This window comes from Monodon monoceros, unplaced genomic scaffold (genome assembly GCF_005190385.1).
Source record: "Monodon monoceros isolate NGI ecotype Baffin Bay Population unplaced genomic scaffold, NGI_Narwhal_1 Super_Scaffold_21, whole genome shotgun sequence".
NCBI lineage: Eukaryota > Metazoa > Chordata > Mammalia > Artiodactyla > Monodontidae > Monodon > Monodon monoceros.
Window position 1 is genome coordinate 79,669,796 of NW_021703778.1, and position 18,783 is coordinate 79,688,578.

Below are 18,783 nucleotides of genomic sequence, written 5' to 3' on the forward strand. Positions count from 1 at the left end.
TCTCTTCCCTCTTGCATCTCCCTCCCTCCCACCCTCCTTATCCCACCCCTCTAGGTGGTCACAAAGCACGAGCTGATCTCCCTGTGCTAGGGGATAGAAAGGGAAGATGGCACATTTCCCAAGCCTTCCTGCCTAGAATAAGCCCATTTGCCCAGCCTCCTCGTCAGTTTGGGAACTCTACATCCAGAGTGGCTGTCGAGCTGCCCGGGAGGGGCTGAGGGATCTGGACACATGTTCCTGCTAGCCCCCCGAAGTGAGGACACTTCTCCCACCATGCCCACCCACATCGACCCCCAGTGCCAACTCCTATCATCAATAACAATGCTCTGTCCTCACTAGGAAAGCGGGAGGAGGAGAAGAGGGGCAGCCTGTATTCTCTTCAGGACAGAGGAAGAGTCTGCATTCCCTTCTGGGGTTCACCGGGTTGGTTGTTAATATAGCATGGGCTTCCCAAGCCCCCGGGTGCCCTGAAACTGCAAGAGAGCATTTGCAAACATTGATGGTGGGGCCAGGGGAGGGCTCCCAGCAGTTTCTCAAAGGGCTCATAACTCATGGGAGGCTCAGGACCAACACCCCGAACCCAAATTGTCAGGGTGCCCTGAGGTGGCAGTGGGCAAGGATCACTGGGGGAAAAGGCCATTAAGAAACTGGAATTTGGGACTTCCCTGGTGGTCCAGTGGTTAAGACTCCGCGTTTCCAATGCAGGGTCACAGGTTCAATCCCTGGTTGCGGAACTAAGACCTCACGTGCCACGCAGTGCAGCCAAAAAACAAACTGGAATTTGAAAGGGCAGAATTCTCTTGAAGTTGGTGTGCTGGTAGTGACATGCCAGCTTAGTGTAGCAATCTGGAAGTCATCTACCATCTGACTGGGTGGAGGGCCTTGGAATAACTCCTGCCCCATCCTGCTGCTATGCCCTGACTCTTAGCCTTCGAATTAGGACTTAAGTTCCCCCTAACACCCAGTGGGACTGCCTCCATTTTTTTACTTCATCCAATCCCCACTCACCCCAAGGCAGTTGGCAGGTGAAAACTAAGGTGGGGAGGTAACTCTGGGGTGATGGGAGTGGGAGGCGAAACAGCACAGTGGTTGGGAGGGGGGTTTCTAGAGAGCATGGCCCAGGTTTTAGAAGATGCAGGTTTAATGCCACAAACCTGAGAGTCTCTGGAATGAGGTGCAAGTGGAGGGGGCGTTTGAGGACGAGAGGGCAACGTGCAGAGATATTGTTACCATGGAAGAGGGGCTTGCCAGAGGCAATGTGAGATGGAGCTGTTGGCTGAATTTTTTTTTTTTCCGGTACGCAGGCCTCTCACTGTTGTGGCCTCTCCCGCTGTGGAGCACAGGCTCCGGACGCGCAGGCTCAGTGGCCATGGCTCATGGGCCCAGCCGCTCTGCGGCATGTGGGATCTTCCCGGACCGGGGCACGAACCCGTGTCCCCTGCATCGGCAGGCAGACTCTCAACCACTGCGCCACCAGGGAAGTCCTGGCTGAATTTTATGATGCAAATAATGGTTAGATCTAGCTTATGTGGTGTCCTGGTTTCAGGGCCAGTTATGGAGACCTGGATTTCCAATGCCATCTCTGCCTCTTGCTGGGTGTGTGACACTGAACAAGTCTAAAACTCTCTGGGCCTCTGTCACCTCACCTGCAAAATGAGACTATTACTACATTCCATATTAGGTTGTTGGGAGAATGCAAAGAGCTTTAAAGCTCATAAAGCACATAAAGCACTTGGCACAATACATGCATTTAGTAAAGAAAAGTTAAAAAAAAAAAAAAGGTCAAACCTCCTGCCCAGCCCCTGGGGCCCAGGGCTGGCTCCAGGTGGGGGGCCCAGTGGCAGGAACAGTGTCCTTGTGTGGCTCTACCAAGGATGACAGCCAACATACCCACCTGCACTGGCGTCTAGACCCCTCCCCTGCCTCCTGCCCTCTTTATGTAAGCCTCACAGTGAGCAGCTAGGACCTGAGCCAGATGGGTCAAAGGTATCTGGGGCCACACCTCACCCGCAGGCCCAAGGCAGGATGGGGTGGGTCCCCACTGACGCCCAGCCCCACTGCATCATCACCTGGAACCAGGGGACCCGGCAGCACTGGCTCCGACACCCGTGATGCTTTAGCTGAAGGAGCACAGGGGATGTTGAGCTCTGTGCCTGCCAGCCCCAAGGAGGAAGGTGAGTGCCCTGCAGCAGCCAGACCCTCGCGGCATGCAGTCCTCTCTAAGTCCTCGGTGGGGGTCTTCCGGTTGGGAGTCAGGAATCACAAGAGAGATTTCAGGGGCACTGATCTTTAAGGTGAGACAGGCAGGTCATGCAGACTAAAGAGCAGTGGGGGACGTGGGGTCCACCGTGCAGGGGAATGGGGAAACCAGTGGGAAGCAGCGCTGCAGACTAGGTCACTGTTGAGAGCTCCAGCCTGTGCAGAGGGACCAGCCTGCGTGGCCAGGACCATGGGATTTGGAGGAGGCGCTGCTCCTCTCCCTACTTGGGGTTTTTAGGATTTGGGAAGTATTTGGGTAACGCCCTCCACTGAAAACATCCTGTGGCGTATAGGAGTAGAGTTCTCCCTTTGCCCCCAGAGCAGAGAGAGGTGAGAGCCAGAACAAGAAACGGGGGTGTGGGGCCGGACGGTTGCCAATAGTGGGCAAGAGTCTTTGCAAAGCAGGAGGCCCAAGAATTTGATGTATTTGCTCATCCTGGTGACCGATTGGTCCTGGGGACTAGAGAGCCCGGAGCCTGAAGGCAGCCACCTCCTGCAATGCTGCATTGTTCCTGATGCGATTAGAGCATGTGGGCTTAGGAGGCAGTAAATTGCAGTCTGGTACCGAGGCCGGGAGCCAGTGAGTCGTGTCCAGGAAGGAGGGCAGGTGCCCCCTTAGCCCAGCCAGGCCGCGAGGTGACTCACGCTGTGTCTCTATTGCAGGATGGTTTTGTGGTGCTGGAACTCTCTGGGGCTGATGCGGCTTTCCCGGGGAATGCTGGGACAAGCTCTCTGAGGTTCTCACTCCCTCCCCGGTGAGCTCGCAGGGTGTGGCCACCCCTCAGGGACCATGCCAGAGGCACTCCTGCTCAGGTCTGCCAGCTCCACCCTGAGGACCATGTAAGGAACAAGGATCCCACCCTCTTCCCACCTCCCGGCCCCCACGCTGCCTCCCAGAGGGAGTACCCAGGCTTGGCAGGGTGTCTGGACCCCCAGACTTGGATTGGGTCTTTTCACCCTACTTAGTCACCATCCTAATCTCACCAAAGAATTTCTTCCTACTTATTCCCCAAAAGATCCATGAGAGTTCACCAGTAAGGATGAGAGCTGTTGATCTACTAAGCACTTTACATGTATCCTCTTATCCTCGCAACAGCCATAGGATTTAGGCAGAAAACCTAGGCTCAGAGAGGTACAGTGACTTGCCCAAGGTTGTACGGCAAGTAAAGTGACTTGAACAGGCCGACTCTGGTAAATCTCAACGCTCTATTGTTTCAAGAAATCACTTATTGTACACCTACTGCACACAGAGCAGAGGGTTGATTGGGAAGAAAGAGCCACAGAAATAAAGAGGAGATGGATCCCCATCCATGAAGGGTTCACATGGAAAACGAAGGCTCCCCTCGACTTACGTGTCACACACATAGTGACAACTTGGGAACAATTAGATCCAACCAACATTTACTGAGCTCCAACTGCATGCCAGAGAGTACTTAGGGACAGAGGTCAGGGTTGAATCAGACATGACCCGTACTCTTAAGGAGCTTCCCAAGCCACGTGTGGCCTTCAAAGCCCAAACCTGAGTGTTTGAGGGCTACAAGGGTGAGAGGTGTTGGGGATAATCCGGGAGGACTTCCTGGAGGAGCTGAAGGAAGCTTGTGGCAGGCTGTGTCTTTAAATGGTTCCCATCAGCTCTTCTGCCAAGATTGGAGGAGAAAGGAGAGCCAGTTCAGAGAGAGGAGAGTGCGGGCTCCCCCAGGCTCCTCTGCCTGCCCCACACACCTCACAGTATGTCTGCTCACACATGCCCTTCAAGTGTTTCCTTGCTCCCCGTGCTACTGGGCAGGTGCTGAAGAAGTTTTTGCTTCTGTGAAAGTGAGTAAAGGCAAGATGCTCATAGTGTGTGTGTGTATGTGTGTGTGTGGAGTGTGAGCTGGGGTTGAGAGCAATTCCCGTCCTCACCAGGGATACTTTTTGGATCTTCCTCCTCCCAGGAATGAGTAAAGCAGAGGCAAGTCAGTCTCCTTGGGCCATTCTCCCACCATTGCTGTCGTTCTGCTGTTTAGGAACTTCCGCCTCTGGGACTGAGCCAAGCTCTGGGGCGCTGTATTCCAGGAGGAGCCTAAGATTCCAGAACGACGGGGATACCGTGTCAATCACCTTTGCCAGGCTCATCGTGTTGACTATAATAGTCGTACCTCACTTGCTGGGGTCATTTACCAGCCACTTGTACCTTCTGGAACGGCAGCAAGAATTAGAAGGGGCCCAAAATGCTTTTAAGGAATCAAAACTGAAGGGATTTCTCCCCAAATCTCTTTTCTTTGAGGAAAACATTATAAATTTCACTTTGGAAGCCATCTCCTCTGAGTTAACTGACAATTCTAACAAGCTTGGATATTTTATTTCCTAGTCTGCTACCAAAAAACCCTGTAAAGTAGGAGGGAGGTGAGCTGCTAGAGGCCAGCACAGTGACAGTGGCAAGAAGTGACCACTAGTAATGCAGGTGAGAATTAAAAACTAAAGACGACCATGGCCAACAAAGACGTGTGAGGCAGCAGCCACCTTGGGAAGGGGCAGATGGCCCTCGACGCGATGCAGTTTCGCTCATTTTTGTGTTACAAGCCAGACCTGTAGAGTTTGTTACTAGTATGACCTTGAGTGAAGTGAGCAGGAAAAAGTTATAGGGGGGTCCAGCAAATTCTGTTTCAGATGATGGACAAGGATACCCTCCCCCTAAGGGGACTAAATCTTGAAGGTTCAAACCAAGAGGAAGAGCATACTTTACTCATTTGGATAATTAGGTGTTTTTTAAAAAAATTAATTTATTTTATTTTTGGCTGCATTGGGTCTTCATTGCTGTGCGGGCTTTCTCTAGTTGCAGCGATCAGGGGCTACTCCTTGTTGCGGTGCGCGGGCTTCTCGTTGCAGTGGCTTCTCTTGCTGCGGAGCACGGGCTCTAGGCATGCGGGCTTCAGTAGTTGTGGCACGTGGGCACAGTAGTTGTGGCTCGCGGCTCTAGAGCACAGGCTCAGTAGTTGTGGCGCACGGGCTTAGTTGCTCCGCAGCATGTGGGATCTTCCCGGATCAGGGCTCGAACCCGTGTCCCCTGCATTGGCAGGTGGATTCTTAACCACTGCGCCCCCAGGGAAACCTGTTTAGCTATTTTAAAACCAGAACCAGTTTATGCAAATTTTATTAGATGGCAGAAATGCTGCCTGTACCTTTTGATGGTGAGGATTTAAAAACAGGGTTGTTTGTAAGGAAGCAGTTAAGATGGTGGGAGATTACAGCCAGTGATCGCCTTGGCTAATTTGGGGGTGGCTGCCCACAGCTGGTGATTTCAAAAGCTGATTGGCTTTAAGCACTTGGTTTACCCTGTGGGCAGCCCTATCTTTTGAGGACAGGGGCCGAGATAGAGCATGGATGTTACACCAAGTTCACAGTCCTCCCCCAGACTCTCGGTGTGGGACCCTCCGCCTAGTGATGTGCGTGTCCCCCCATTTGCCCTGAGTGCAGGAGTCATTTGATAACATTATAGTCTTCTTTGTCCCAAGGTGGAGGCAGCTTTTACTCAACAACCCAAGAGAGTAATGGCAGTAACTGATGATCCAAAGTCAGCAGGACAAGTCCCACGGTGTTCAGAACCCTCTGTTTCCCTCTGCCTGGCACAGCAGGCCTCACCCCAGAAGCATGCTTTGTCATCTTTTCAGTCCTTCCGGCAGCCTCCCTGGAGCAGGTCACCATAGCAACAGAAGGGCTGCTTCAGCCCCGTGGCCCAGCCTTGTTCACAAAGTTCCCAAGAAGGGGACCAGCTTGGCACCCCACTCATCCCCCTCCTCCTCACTGCCCTCCCTTCATAACCTCATGATGTCTTTTGCTTTAAAACCTATCTCAGGTTCTTAAACAGACTGGCACCAGGTGGGCCTGAATGTGTTTGCAAACTTAATTTAAACCTGCGGTACCAGCAAGGAGTAAGGACGAACGTGAGAAGCAGGTAACTGAGCAAGCTGCCTGGGGACTAGGTAGGGATGGGACCAGCCCCACCCTGACAGACAGGTGGGATTCCCTGGAGCCAAGGTCCTGCCCTCAGGGCTACCAAGACCAGCTGCACAGGTTGCACACTGCACAACTCCAGTAGGCTCTGTTTACATACCCGATGACTGTGAAAGGTGTCCCTGGAGTTGAGTAATCCTGCTTGACCCTGAGGTGTATGCTGAACCCCATCTGCTCATCCACCCAGGAGTTTGAGATCGGGCCAGTTGAACCCTGAGGAGGAATCATGTCAAGGAGCAGTGAGGCTGGGTTGATAATGGAGGCCCAGTAACCCCATGGGCTGTGTTGACCAGAAGAGGAGATTCATTGTCCAGAGCCGCCAAGCCTGGGAGGCAAGGGGGGATCTGGGCCAGGAGTGAAGACAGATGGCAAGAGCCCCAGATTTCTCTGGTCCCATGCCTGTTCTGTCCATCAGGGCATGGACATAGGGCACACTCACAGACACCGTTGCAGGGGAGAGGGCCTCACTTGGGGGCCTGCTTAGGACTTGTGAGAGCTGTAGGAGTGTCCTCAGCTCCACTCTGAGTTTCTAAGCATGGCTATTCCCAAAGCCTGAGGGCTGGTGGGTGTGGAGAGAAAGGGGGTGGGGGCACCTCCCAACCCTCAAAGTTTTCATGCCACTGGAGTGGTGCTCAGAATCCTCCAGTGCCAGACCCCAAGCCTTTCTTTGTCCAGATGCGGACACTTGAGCCCAGAGAGAGGCATGCATTTGTCCAGAGTCTCACAGCAAATTAAAGCAGAGCAGGACTTGATTTTTCTTTCTACTGAGTCCTTAGAACCTGAAGGGGGAGGGTGGCATGGGGGTGAGGTTAACTCCTGCAACTACTAAGGTCTTTTCCCCTGACTCACCCGGGAGGCAGAGATGCCATCGTCACCCCCGGGGCTGCTGAGACGTGTTCTGGGCCAGCATCAGGAGTCCAGGCCAGTCTGCCACCTTCTAACAATTGTTTTCCCTCTCCCCTGCCAGCTCCCTGACTGACGGGCACACACTCTCCAAAGAGCCCCTAAGCCATGCTCTCAAGCTCTCGTCCCCAGCGAAGGTGAAAGATGCCCAGTTGAATTCTCCAGGTGAGCCAGGTGGGAGGCTGCTGGGCAGAGCCGGGTGGTCCAGGGCAGGGATGGAGCTGTACTGGGTGTGCTGGAGGGGGTTGACGGGACACTAACGAAGCAAGCCAGGGGACCCACGCAGGACAGAATTTTGGGGGACTGGGAAGGCGGAAATCCTGATCTCCATGCCCACAGGGACCCCACCACGCCCCTACCCTTTTTGCCGCCATCAGGGCCAAGCCTGATGGAAGGAAGCGGGAGGAAGTTTTTTCTTCAAGAAGTTTGGGAAGGAGAGAGGTCAGAGGTAGAAAGACAGCTGGGGCCTCATCCAGAGCAAGCCGTTGTTGAAGGATGGGAGGAGGCCCAGATAAGCAAGGCCTTGGAGAGTCCAAGCGGGTTGACTGGGCCCAGGGGCAGGCTGGCCGGCCCGAGCTGGCAGAGTTGTTTCTGGAAGCTTGGGAGGCCACATGCTCTTTCAAGGACGTTCACTTCCAGATAATTGCACCTTGTGAGAAACAGAGTTACCATTTACCCTGACGAGTCATCAAAATGATAATAACACAGCTTTTGTTCATTTTTATTGGCTGTACAACAATATTGTAGCAACAACAGACGTTTAAAAAAAAATGCAAGGTATCAGTGCGTGGCACAGAGGGTCACTGCCTCCCGGGTTCAGTGCTGTCCTTGGGATGGTACATTGTTGCTGTCTTGTCGCTGGTCTGTGTCGCCTCTCAGGGCTGAAGAGCTTCCTCTGAGGTGCTGGTTTGCTCAGTTGTGATTTGCCCAGCTTCAGGCTCCTCAGAGAAGCCAGGTGGTGATCCCGAGGCCACTCCAGCTCCCTTGGGCGTTCGTTTGGGTGGGAGCTGGTCGGGGGAGATGACAAGCTGACTGTTGAACTGCTTGTGTATTTTTTTTTTTTTTTTTTTTGCGGTACGCGGGCCTCTCACTGTTGTGGCCTCTCCCGTTGCGGAGCACAGGCTCCGGATGCGCAGGCTCAGCGGCCATGGCTCACGGGTCCAGCCGCTCCGCGGCATGTGGGATCTTCCCAGACCAGGGCACAAACCCGTGTCCCCTGCATCGGCAGGCGGACTCTCAACCACTGCGCCACCAGGGAAGCCCTGCTTGTGTATTTCGTAGAATGTTCTTCGATGTGGGTACATCCGGGGTCTTCCTTGTGGCTAAACAGGGATTGTGGGTTTAGGGGAGTGGGTGGTAGCATTCGAAGTGGGACTAGCTGGGGAGGCCAGTTCCAAGCGTCCCCAAATGGGGCAATAAAGAGGCCAGTGAAGGCGGAGAGGACTGGAGCCTTTGTTCTGAAGACTCTTCCCTCAGAGTTTCTTCTGACTTGGCTTTCCTGGTCAGAGGACAGGCCTGATGTGAGGGCAGGAACAGAGTTGGGACCTCTCTGCTCTGTCACAAGCTCTGTCGTGGGCTGGAGGGCAGAAAGCTGGGCCAAGGTCACCATTCCCATGGTCTGTGAGGAAGCTGAGACGTAAATGGTGTAACAAGGGGAGACACCAGACCAGGGCTTCAGATACCCTGCTCCCCAGGCTGCCTGGTCCCTTGGAGATCAAACGCCAATCCCCTCACCGCGGCGGGGCTCGCTGCTGCCATCAGACAAGCTGCCCCTCTCCCAGGCTGGGTGTCTTGGGGTGGCCTCGGCAGGGATCTGGCCTGAGGTGTGCACTTTCCTGGAGTGGACTCTGACTCTCTGCTCTTCCTTAGAGATGAAGAGGGACCTGGACCAAGGAAGGCATTGACCGATTTCTGAGGGGAAGGGTTTGAACGGCACCGAGAGAGCCCAGGAGAGGGGCCAGCTGGGCCCAGGCAACTGCCACGCTCTCTTCCCGAGAGCCAGGGCAGCTTGCTGCGTCACCTCTGGCAGGTCCCATCAGCTTGCTCAGGCTTTCTTTCCTTGGGCTGGATAATTCCTTCTCTGCAGCGCTTATAGAGCAGCTGTCAGCACCCGGGGACTGTGCACAGCAAAGCCCTGGAGCTCAGAAGTCCTGACTGTGAGTGATGGCATTGGTGTTTTGCAACTCAAGGGGCTGGAAGGGAGCCAATGTGGTGCAAGTTCAGCGTCCCGTGGAGCATTCCGTGTCGGGAGTGTTTCCAAGGAGGAACAAGTAATCCGAGCCCCTTGGGCCTCAGTTGCTTAATCTTAGTTAGCATCTGGCAGCACTGCAGCAGTGGGGCACAGAGAATAGACAGGTTTCAAACAAGCGGGCGGGGAATCCCAGAGAGGGACCCATCAGAGAGGGCTGGCAGCCAGGGGCCAGGCAAAGGCCGAGGGTGGGAAGTGGGGCACCAATTTTAAAGGAGGGGTGGGGAAGGAGTAGTCAACTGTAGGGGAGGCAGCAGAGCCATTCTGGTTTATCAGGACTTCGGGAACCTGGTAGGGACAGCCAGGCTGGGGGCGAACCTGGACTCTCCATCCTCTGTGCAGGGCTAGGCTGCTGGGGATACTGAGATGGACAGTATCCTGCCCTCAGAGAACTCCTAGTCTGAGGGCAGACAGGCTCTGGGTGAAGGGCACACAGAGGCTGAGGAAGGAAGGCCTGCTACCTGGGAACTGGGTGATCAGGGTGCTTCCTGGATGAGGAGGACCTCTAGCTGGCCTCAGACGTTTAAGCTCCCTCTGGGCCTGGGCCTGAGCTGAGTGGTCTGCCCTTGGGAGTTTAGCATCTAGGGCTGGTGATAAGAAGAAGGGGACAATCTGGGAGGGGCTGAGGAGGCTTCTCAGCACCATTGCCCAAGGGACCCCAGGCACTGCCAAGGGCAGTGCCAGGCAGACCTCATTGGCTCCCACAAGCCTGCCCTGTGGGTCACACTCCTCTGAACCCCAACTCGTGTAGCCTCCAGGGTTTTGAAGGGGGGGGGCTCTGGAATGCAGCTGCAGTAAGATCCAGATTCACCATGGCTTGAGTGCCCACTGTGTGCTGGCCTGGCCCTGGGGCTTATCTGCACGATTCCCCAGCAGCTCCAAGAGTCCTGGCTCCAGACTCTGTATGGGAGAGGACATTGGAGCAGCCACGTGTGGGAAGGGGCCTCGAAGCTGCCATTTCCATAAAATTGAGGAAAGGCAACTATCTGTACCAAAGACTGTTTGGGGAGAGGGGCCTCAGCGCATTACAAGAGGGGTTAAATCGTTCTTCCCCACACATCTGCCCCCTTAACAAGAGCAACTTTTACTGAACATTTACCGTATGCTAGGCTCTGTGCTCAGGGATAAACTATCATCTTTCATCTTCTCTTCATGGCAGCAGTGGGGTAGGCACTTTTATCATTCTCATGTGGTAGGGCAAACTGAGCTCAGACAAGCTCAGTGAGTTCTCAGAATGACACAGCTAGTAAGATGTGGAAGTCTTAGCTGGCACACTGCCTCTTTGGGACCGTTTAGGTGTGGTCCTCTCCCCTCCTGCATGCCCTGGCCAGCCCCTGCCTCCTAACTGCCAAGCTGCAGTCCCTCTGGAGAGCTCTTAGAGGCTTGCCTGCAGGAATCAGAGTTCACCTGGGTCTCCTTGAGTTCCCAAGAAGCTGGAGGGTCCTCAAGCTCTGGTCCCCAGGCTGGGCTCTGAGCTGCCCAGATGGCTGTTCTCCCGGGGACAGCTCCACTGAGTTGGGCCACAGAGCAGCTGGCATCTGACCTCCACACAAAGGCAGCCTTGTGCTGGGCCTAGACATACATTTTTTTCTAGCCCTTCCTGGGTTAAGCGTGAACCCCAGCTGGATCAAGGCAATGTCAAGACCACAGGGAAGAGGAGGAGATCTAAGGCAAGCACCTGCTGGGGATGGGGCTGGTGGAGGTGCTGGCCAGACCTGTTCCCTAGGAAACTCTCACACCCACTGGGGAGTTTTGAGCTGGAGGTCAGGAGGCTGGGAGCTCAGCCCAGCTTGTTCACCAGGCCTCCCTCTGTCCCACGTTCCTACCCTTTCCCAAATGTTTCAAGGGCATGCGTGGTGTTTCGTCTGGAAGGAGACAGGTACTACCCTTGTCCTCAGGGAGCTCAGAGCCTGCAGCTGGGGGGCAGGGAGGAGCCCTGGGCACAGTGTGAGGCAGGGGATCGCTGTCATTTCAGCTTCTGGTGGGAGTGGGGGTAGGGGAAGGTAGAACGACTTCCCAGAGGTCAGAGGAAATGGGAACAGGTGGTAATCTCAGCCACGCCAGCTGAAAAAAGCAGAGCCTCTGGGGATCCTTGTAAAAACTCTTCCCTAATCAAAATGTCCAGTTCTGTCAAGCCACAGGTGTGCCAAGGGCTGGACAAACTGTTCTGGCCCAGACAGGCCTTGACCCTAATCTCTCATCATGTCCTGAAGCCACCGTGGGCTCTTCCCCTCATATATCCCCAGAGTGCCTGGCATGGGGCTAAGCAGGTTCCAAAGACCCTTAGCAAATGGTCCCTGTATGAAGAGGGACCCCCTGGTGCTCGTCCCAGACGAGCCTTTGCAGCAGGGGCTGCAGGATGCCATGCCCTGAAGATAGACATCTGTCCCGGCCCTAGAACCACATTTACCAAGGATCAGTGTCTCCCTCCTTCTTCTTAATCAGCTTCATTCCGAGGCCGTTCCCACAGACTGCAGAAAACACCCCAAGCTTCTCCTCTCTGCTCTCGTGTTTCTCCCTTTTCCAGCTAATTGAGAGTGACTTCCTCTGCTGTTCAGGAGCCTTTATTCCAGAGCCCCAGAGAACACAGCTCTCTGCCTGCCTCACCACTCCCAGCACAATGGGTGATTGTAAGACACAGGCCGGGGTCAGGCCAAGACGAGGTGGGGCAACATGAGAGAGAGAGCAGGAGAGGAGACAGAGGCAGGACAAAGTGCAAGCGGGGCCTTGGGACAGCCCGCCCCCAGCGCTCAGCGGACATTCTCCGGGTGTGTGCTTGGGGCTGTTGGCTGCAGGCTGCCTGCTAGCTGGGTTCTCTGTAGAGCTACCCATAGATCTAACCCTTGGATGCCGTTCGGAATCAGGTCTGGTTTGGATGTGGGGTGACTTGCTGGGTGATAGGGACCTTGATTGGGTCCTGGGCATGTTTTGCAGCAGTGAGATGGCTGGGCATGGGATAGACCTACGCCCCTGTTGAGTTTCGAGGTGAGGGGATGGGGACAAATTTAAGGGTCTGGCAACCCATCCCGATTTCTTTCATTTCTGCTATCCTCCAAAGAATCACCTGCAGGTAGGCAGGCTGAGACGTACCAGAGCAGCCCTGGACCCACTTGTGATGCCTCCCTCTTGCTCAGTTCTGAGCAGCCTACTTTGTGGCAGAGGGTCAGGGGACTCAGGTACCACTCTCCTCTTCCACCAACACCATCCCCAAAGGAATAGACCATGGACCCCCGAGCCTAAACTTCATTCACTGACCAGCCCCCTAGCCACTGGATGCAAGGCAGCTGCCAGTCAGAGGTCTTGTCCTAGTCAGTCCCAGCTCTGCCCCTAACTTGCTGTGACCTTGGCCATTCCTTCCCCCTCTGAGACTCAGTTTCTTCTCCCTCTGATGGTACTATGTGTAGGAATGCCCTGCCTCCACTGCTCAAGGATGCCCTACCCCCCTCCGCTCCCCCACCACTGAGGTCTCAGTCTATATCCCTGATGGGCATCACATGTTCAGTTTTATTTATTCTTTTGGCAAACATTTATTGCAAGTCCAGTGCTTGCATCAGAAGTTCAGAGTCTAGTCAGAAAGGACGGAGACAGATTTCTTGAGCACCCACCATGTGCTAAGCTTTTTAACAATATTACTTTGATGCAGATCTTTTTAGTTTTCTCTCTGCATTTTTATATGCACTTTTGTTTGTTCCTTTTTTTTCTGTTGAGGGTATACTCTGGACATCTCCTTGTGTTATTAAATATTTTTTAAATACTATTTTGATGACTGCCTATGAATCTATGATATGGCTGTACCCTAATGAATTTATCATGTCCCCCTATTGGACACTGGGTTTTTTCCAATGATTTTGTTAATAGAAACAGAGCTGCTAAGATATCCATCTCCCTGTTCTCGCTCTATGTGTCTCTGATTGTCTCCCATGGGTACTTTCTAGAAGTGTGATTGCCGCGTCAGAAGTTACTTCTTTTTTAATCCCTTTGATATTTATTGCTAAATTGCTCCCGGGAAAGTCATACTAATTCACACTTCCAAATGGCACAGCACCCTTGCCAACAGTGGGTGTTGTCTAATTCCATCTTTGCTACTTCATGTTCTCTGATTTTAGGAGAAACCCAGGTAGGTATGTAGGTAGGAAGGTAGGTAAGTAGGTAGGTACATAGGTAGATAGGTGAGTTCAGATGGCTTTAGTTGATGGAGGTTATCATGAGGACAGGCAGGGAAGAAAGGACGCTTAGAAAGTGTCCAGTGGGGATGGGAAGAAAGAGACCTCCGTGGTTCCCCACTGTGGTGACAACCACTGTGGCTCAAACCCAGCCCCTCTCTGCTGCACTGCCACTGCCTGCTTCTCTCTGCTCCCCACGCTGTGCTAGGACTCCTACCACCCCCTGAACTCACTGCATCTGTCATGATCTCTGCAAGTCACTGTCCAACTCTGCAAGAGAGAGGCTCTGAGTGGATCAGTCACCGCCCACAAGGAGCGCTCCCTCGGGGCAAGGCCCAGCACGATGACCTCATGACCCCTGTGCAGGGCATGGGGTTCTGGGCCCACTGCTGTGGCCAGGGGAGCAGGGCCAATATCCAGTGCTTTGTGGGCAAAGGACCCCTTCTGACTGCTCTGCCCACCTTGCTGATAGCTAAAACCTGGTCTTCTACCTCGCTGTCCAGAGATTTCTCTTCTGACAAAGATGAGATTGGGAGAGACAATGGTGTGAGCAAAGGCCCAGAGGTGGGGATACATGGACATGAGAAGCGGGAGAGGATGAGGCACTGCAGCCAGGGAGGCTCATCTATCTTCGCTTCCATAAGTTCTTACGCCTGAGGCCACTGACCTGTGGTGGACTTAGGTCAGGAGGGCACTGAGCGGGGCTGGGTCTTGCCAGGCCCTACCTGGGGGCTCTCAAGTGTGCAGGACGGAGGTTCAGCCTGCCGTGGCCCACTTGGGCAGGCATCTGCTCTGGGGGCCCACCTCTCTCTGTACTTGGGCAGCAATGTGTCCTGCACCACCCTCATCCATCCTGGGGGGAAGGGAGGAGGGGAGAGAGGGAAAGGCCCAGGTCCCCTGGACACACAGTCATTCAGTCCAGCCTCTGGGACTGGGATGGGACAGAGACTGATTTGTGCTTCTGCTAAGGCCCCCTGCCCTCTTCTCGGGCCCAGGCTTCTGTGCTCAGGACACAGGGAGGAACCAGACCTGCCTTTTAGAGCCTCCAGCCTGGTGGGAGAGGCAGACCCAACCAGGACTTGGCCCGCAGTGAGGCTCAGGCACTAAAGTCCCCCGTGAGGGGGTGGCACTTGGGGCATGAAAGGTGGGAGAGGTGGATGTGATGGGGGAAGGGTGTTTTAGGCAGAGTCACAGCATGGGCAAAGGCCCGGGGGTGGGTGGGAATTAAGGGAACTGGGAGCAGCTCAGATTGGCTGTGCTGAGGTGGGCAGAGACTGGCGAGCCCCTTTGGGGAGGGCCTTCCTGAGAGGCCACAGTGAGGGCATCACCCTGTGGTCAAGGGGAGATGTGGGTGGCTTTCGAACAGGTCAGATATGGGTTCAGAAAGGTCGCTCTGGGAGCCTCTGGAATGTAGGAAGAGGCAGTGGCTGGAGGTCCTGGCTGCCCAAGATCACCGAGCCAGAGCCCCAGCGCAGGACTTGGGCAGGAGGCATGACAGTCCTTTCCCAGGGGAGATGTGGGTTCTGGGGTCGGCCTAGAACCCCACCGTGACCCCAGCATGGCCAACTGGAACTGTGTGGATTTGGGAGTCAGACTGTGGGTTGGGATCCCAGCTCTGCCAGCGGTGACTTAGCCTCTGTGAGTCTCACAGGATGGAAGGTTGTTAAACACGAGGTCATAGAACAAGGTGGCACGCAGCCCTCCTGGCACAAGTAGGGTGCTCAGTAAATGGGAGCTGTGCCCATTCTAATTCCTTCAAGTGAAGGAGAATGACTGGGCCTCTGGGAGGCCAAGGGCAGGGGCAGGCCCCTTCCCACCAAAGTCTTCCCTTCTGGCTAGTCTGGGGTTCAGACAGCTGAGCCTGTGCAGTAAATGTAGAGAGAAAGGGCTGGGCCGGAGCTGCACTGCCTGGTCACCCTTCCCGAAGGGCGTGGGTCCACCAGGGGCCAGGCCTCTCATCCCCGTCACAAAACAGCTGGGCTAAGAGGAGACTGATCTCACAGACCAACTGCCTTTCCTTCCCTTGTCCATTCCTTCTTTCCTCCTTCTGAGAAGGATGTGAGATGACTTAAGCCCATAGCGAAGACACCATCAGATGAAAAACTAACACAGGGGAAAGGCAGAACCGTGTAGTTAGTGGGAGAGAAGAAATCAGGTGAAGGAACTCTGTCCAAAACGTCCATCAAAATTTTACATGCTTTTTTCTTCAGATGCAGTAAACCCACTTCTAGAAATCTATCCTTTGGAAAGCCTAAGGGCTAAAACCCGGAAATCATCTGAGTGTCTTTCAATGGGGAAGTGGTTGTGATATGTACATTATGATATGAAATTATGATGTGGCCAACGGAGCTGTATCAACACAGCCACACACACACACACACACACACACACAATGAGAGAGATACATTAATGTCACGGAAGTTAAAAATGGATGATTTGGCTAATGGCTGTCTGAATGTAGGAGCCAACATTTAAAAATCAGATAATCACACATAAACACCCAGATTTCAGGTAGCCCTCGGTTTCCTTTCCTCCTGGGCACCAAATCCTAGAGCCAAGGAGCAGCCACCCCTTTAGATGAAGCGTGTGCTCCCCCCACCCCACAGTCCCCACCACTCCATGTTGCCTCCCTGACACTGAGGCTGGGATCGGGGCAGTGATCACTACCCTTGTGTTGCAGCTTTCCTTAGTAAAACGTTGCACTATTCTCTGTCTTTATCAAAAAACAGAGAAACAAAAGGTGGACTACAAGGGCCACGTGTCTCAAGGAAAATGAGAGGGAGCCTATTTCTTTGTGAAAATGAAGACTGTGCCTCTGTGTTTCACATGCAAATTCTGGGGCACTTCATTCATTTATTGTTTACTCTTATATATTATTTATTATGAAGCTGGCACATTACCTACCTATCCCCTATGGGCATTTTGGGTTTGCTACCCTTGATTAATATAATAGTAACATGATTCTTTTTTTTTCCCTTTGGGTAAAAAAACAACAGCAACAGAATTAAAAAGAATTCCTTGTATGTATATCTGTATAAGCATGACATACACCAAATGTGAACAGTGGTTACTTAGACAGGCAACATTAAGAAAGCCCTATCCCATTTTATATCATGTACTTCTAAATTGTTTTCTATTTCTTAGAACACATATGTATTGTTTTGTGATTTTTTAAAAAGGTTATAACTTAAAAGATGATAAGTTAAAGTTAAAACTTTTGGCTGAGGGAAGCTTTCACAGCAGATCGTAAGCCTTACCTGTGATGATCTTGGCAAGCCTGGGGGAACAGGTAAATGGAGTGCAGCATGAGCATCTAGCAGTGCCCACAGGAGAAATTTGCTTTTTATGGTCTAAGCACGAAGAGGAATCTGTACCAGGGAAAGGAAGAGAGCTACCAGCTACTGGGAAGTGACTCTGCCAGGCTCTGGGCAAGCAGGCCGGGCTACCTCACGGAACTCTTGTCCCAATTTGGGTGAGGAGGTTGTGTGTCAGCGTTCCATCCTTCCTCCCTTTTTTCTTTTTTTGGCTGTGCCACGCACCTTGTGGGATCTTAATTCCCCAAACAGGGACCGAACCCAGGCCCTCAGCAGTGAAAGTGCAGAGTCCTAACCACTGCACCACCAGGGAATTCCCCTTCCTCCCATTTCTAAAAGCAGTTTTATTGAAGTGTACTTTATATGCCATCGAATTTGCCCATTTTAAGTGTAACGATTTGTCACTTTTTCATTGAAAAAAGTCACTTTTTCTATGATTTTTAGCAAATTTTCAGTTGTACAAACATCACAGCAATCCAATTTTGGAACTTTTCCATCACCCCAAAATGATCCTTGGTGTCCACTTGTAGTCACTCCCCATTCCCACCCCAAGCCTCAGGCAACCACTCATCTGCTTTCTATCATTTCTGCCTTTTCTGGACGTTCCATGTAAATGGAATCAGACGATACACGGTCCTTTGCTTTTGGCTTCTTTCACCGAACATGTTTTTGAGTTTCATCCATGGTGTTGCCTGTATCAGTACTTTGTTCCTTTTTAGTGCTAAATAGTATTCCGCTGTGTGGAGAGACCACATTTAGTTTTCACTTACCAGTTGATGGACATTTGGTTGTTCCCGCTTTTTGACTACTATAAATAATGCTGCTATGAACATTCATGTACAAGTCTTTGTGGGAATGTGTGTTTTCGTTTCTCTTGGGTAGATACCTAAGAGTGGAATTGCTGGGTTGTATAGTAGATTTATGTTCAATTTTTTTAAGAAACTGCTAAACTGGCTTCCAATATGGCTGCACCATTTTACATTCCCGCCACCTGTATGAGGGCTACAGTCTCTCCATAACCTCTCCAACCCTTTGCGCTTGACGATGATTAAAATGGAGCTAGGAGGAGAAAGACTTTCCTAGGTCACACAGCAGGGAGTGGCAGAACGGAATTGGAACCCAGGTCGACCTGACTCCACAGCCTGTGTCTTTGCCCCGGTCTGCTCATGTGAATGGACTTTCACCTTGTGCAGGGGCTGGAGACCCTAAAGAGGTTGATAACTGGGACCTGCCAGGCTGGGGTCCCAGGATATGGGAAAGGGGCTTAGAGATGTCTGAGAGGTGATTGGAGAGGGGTCCTCTGCGGCCCTGGCTCACGCCTCCACCTGGGGATGTGGGTCTCAGTCTGGGGAGGTGGTGGATGCCAGCCAGCATGGTTCTGACTTCTCTCAGTACACAAGGCCTGGCACTGGGTGACCTTCTCTCTGCCCCAGCCCACATTCCCAGGCTGACCTTCCCCTGCCTCAGACATTCCCTTCTTCTGCTTGGGCCGGAATATGTCCCCTTGTCCCCCATCCTTGGCCTCCATGGGAGGAAGGATGGGCTCTCCTGTCCCAGCCCCAGGACATTTACCTCTTTCTGCCAACTTCAGGGTCCACATGAAACCTTAGAGTGTTGAACAGGAGAGACAAGGTCATCAGTCCATCTGCTGCCTCGGGGAAGGGCTGGTCACAGGACCCCTGTTGGTCCCACCTCAAAATGGACATCCAAGGAGGTGGGACCTCTCCATCTCAGCATGGGTCTGGCTAGCAGGTGGCAGGGTAGCCCCTGTGGTCCTAGTCAGCCCTCACTCCCCCACCCTTGGGTCACCTTTTTAGAATGACCGCCATGGCCCCAAAAAGTGGCCTCGTGGACAAAAGGATCTAGACCACCCATCCAAGCCTCCTTTGCAAATGATCTGGAG

General features: G+C 53.1%; 1 protein-coding gene across 1 annotated transcript in view; it reads left to right on the forward strand.

The window, feature by feature from the left end:
• ACSBG1 (acyl-CoA synthetase bubblegum family member 1) overlaps positions 1 to 18,783 on the forward strand; it is a 48,496-nt gene that overhangs the window by 15,692 nt on the left and 14,021 nt on the right. The window contains exon 2 of the mRNA XM_029238551.1: positions 7,220 to 7,320. Coding sequence (XP_029094384.1) covers positions 7,220 to 7,320 — 101 coding nt within the window. The remainder of the gene's footprint in view (positions 1 to 7,219; positions 7,321 to 18,783) is intronic.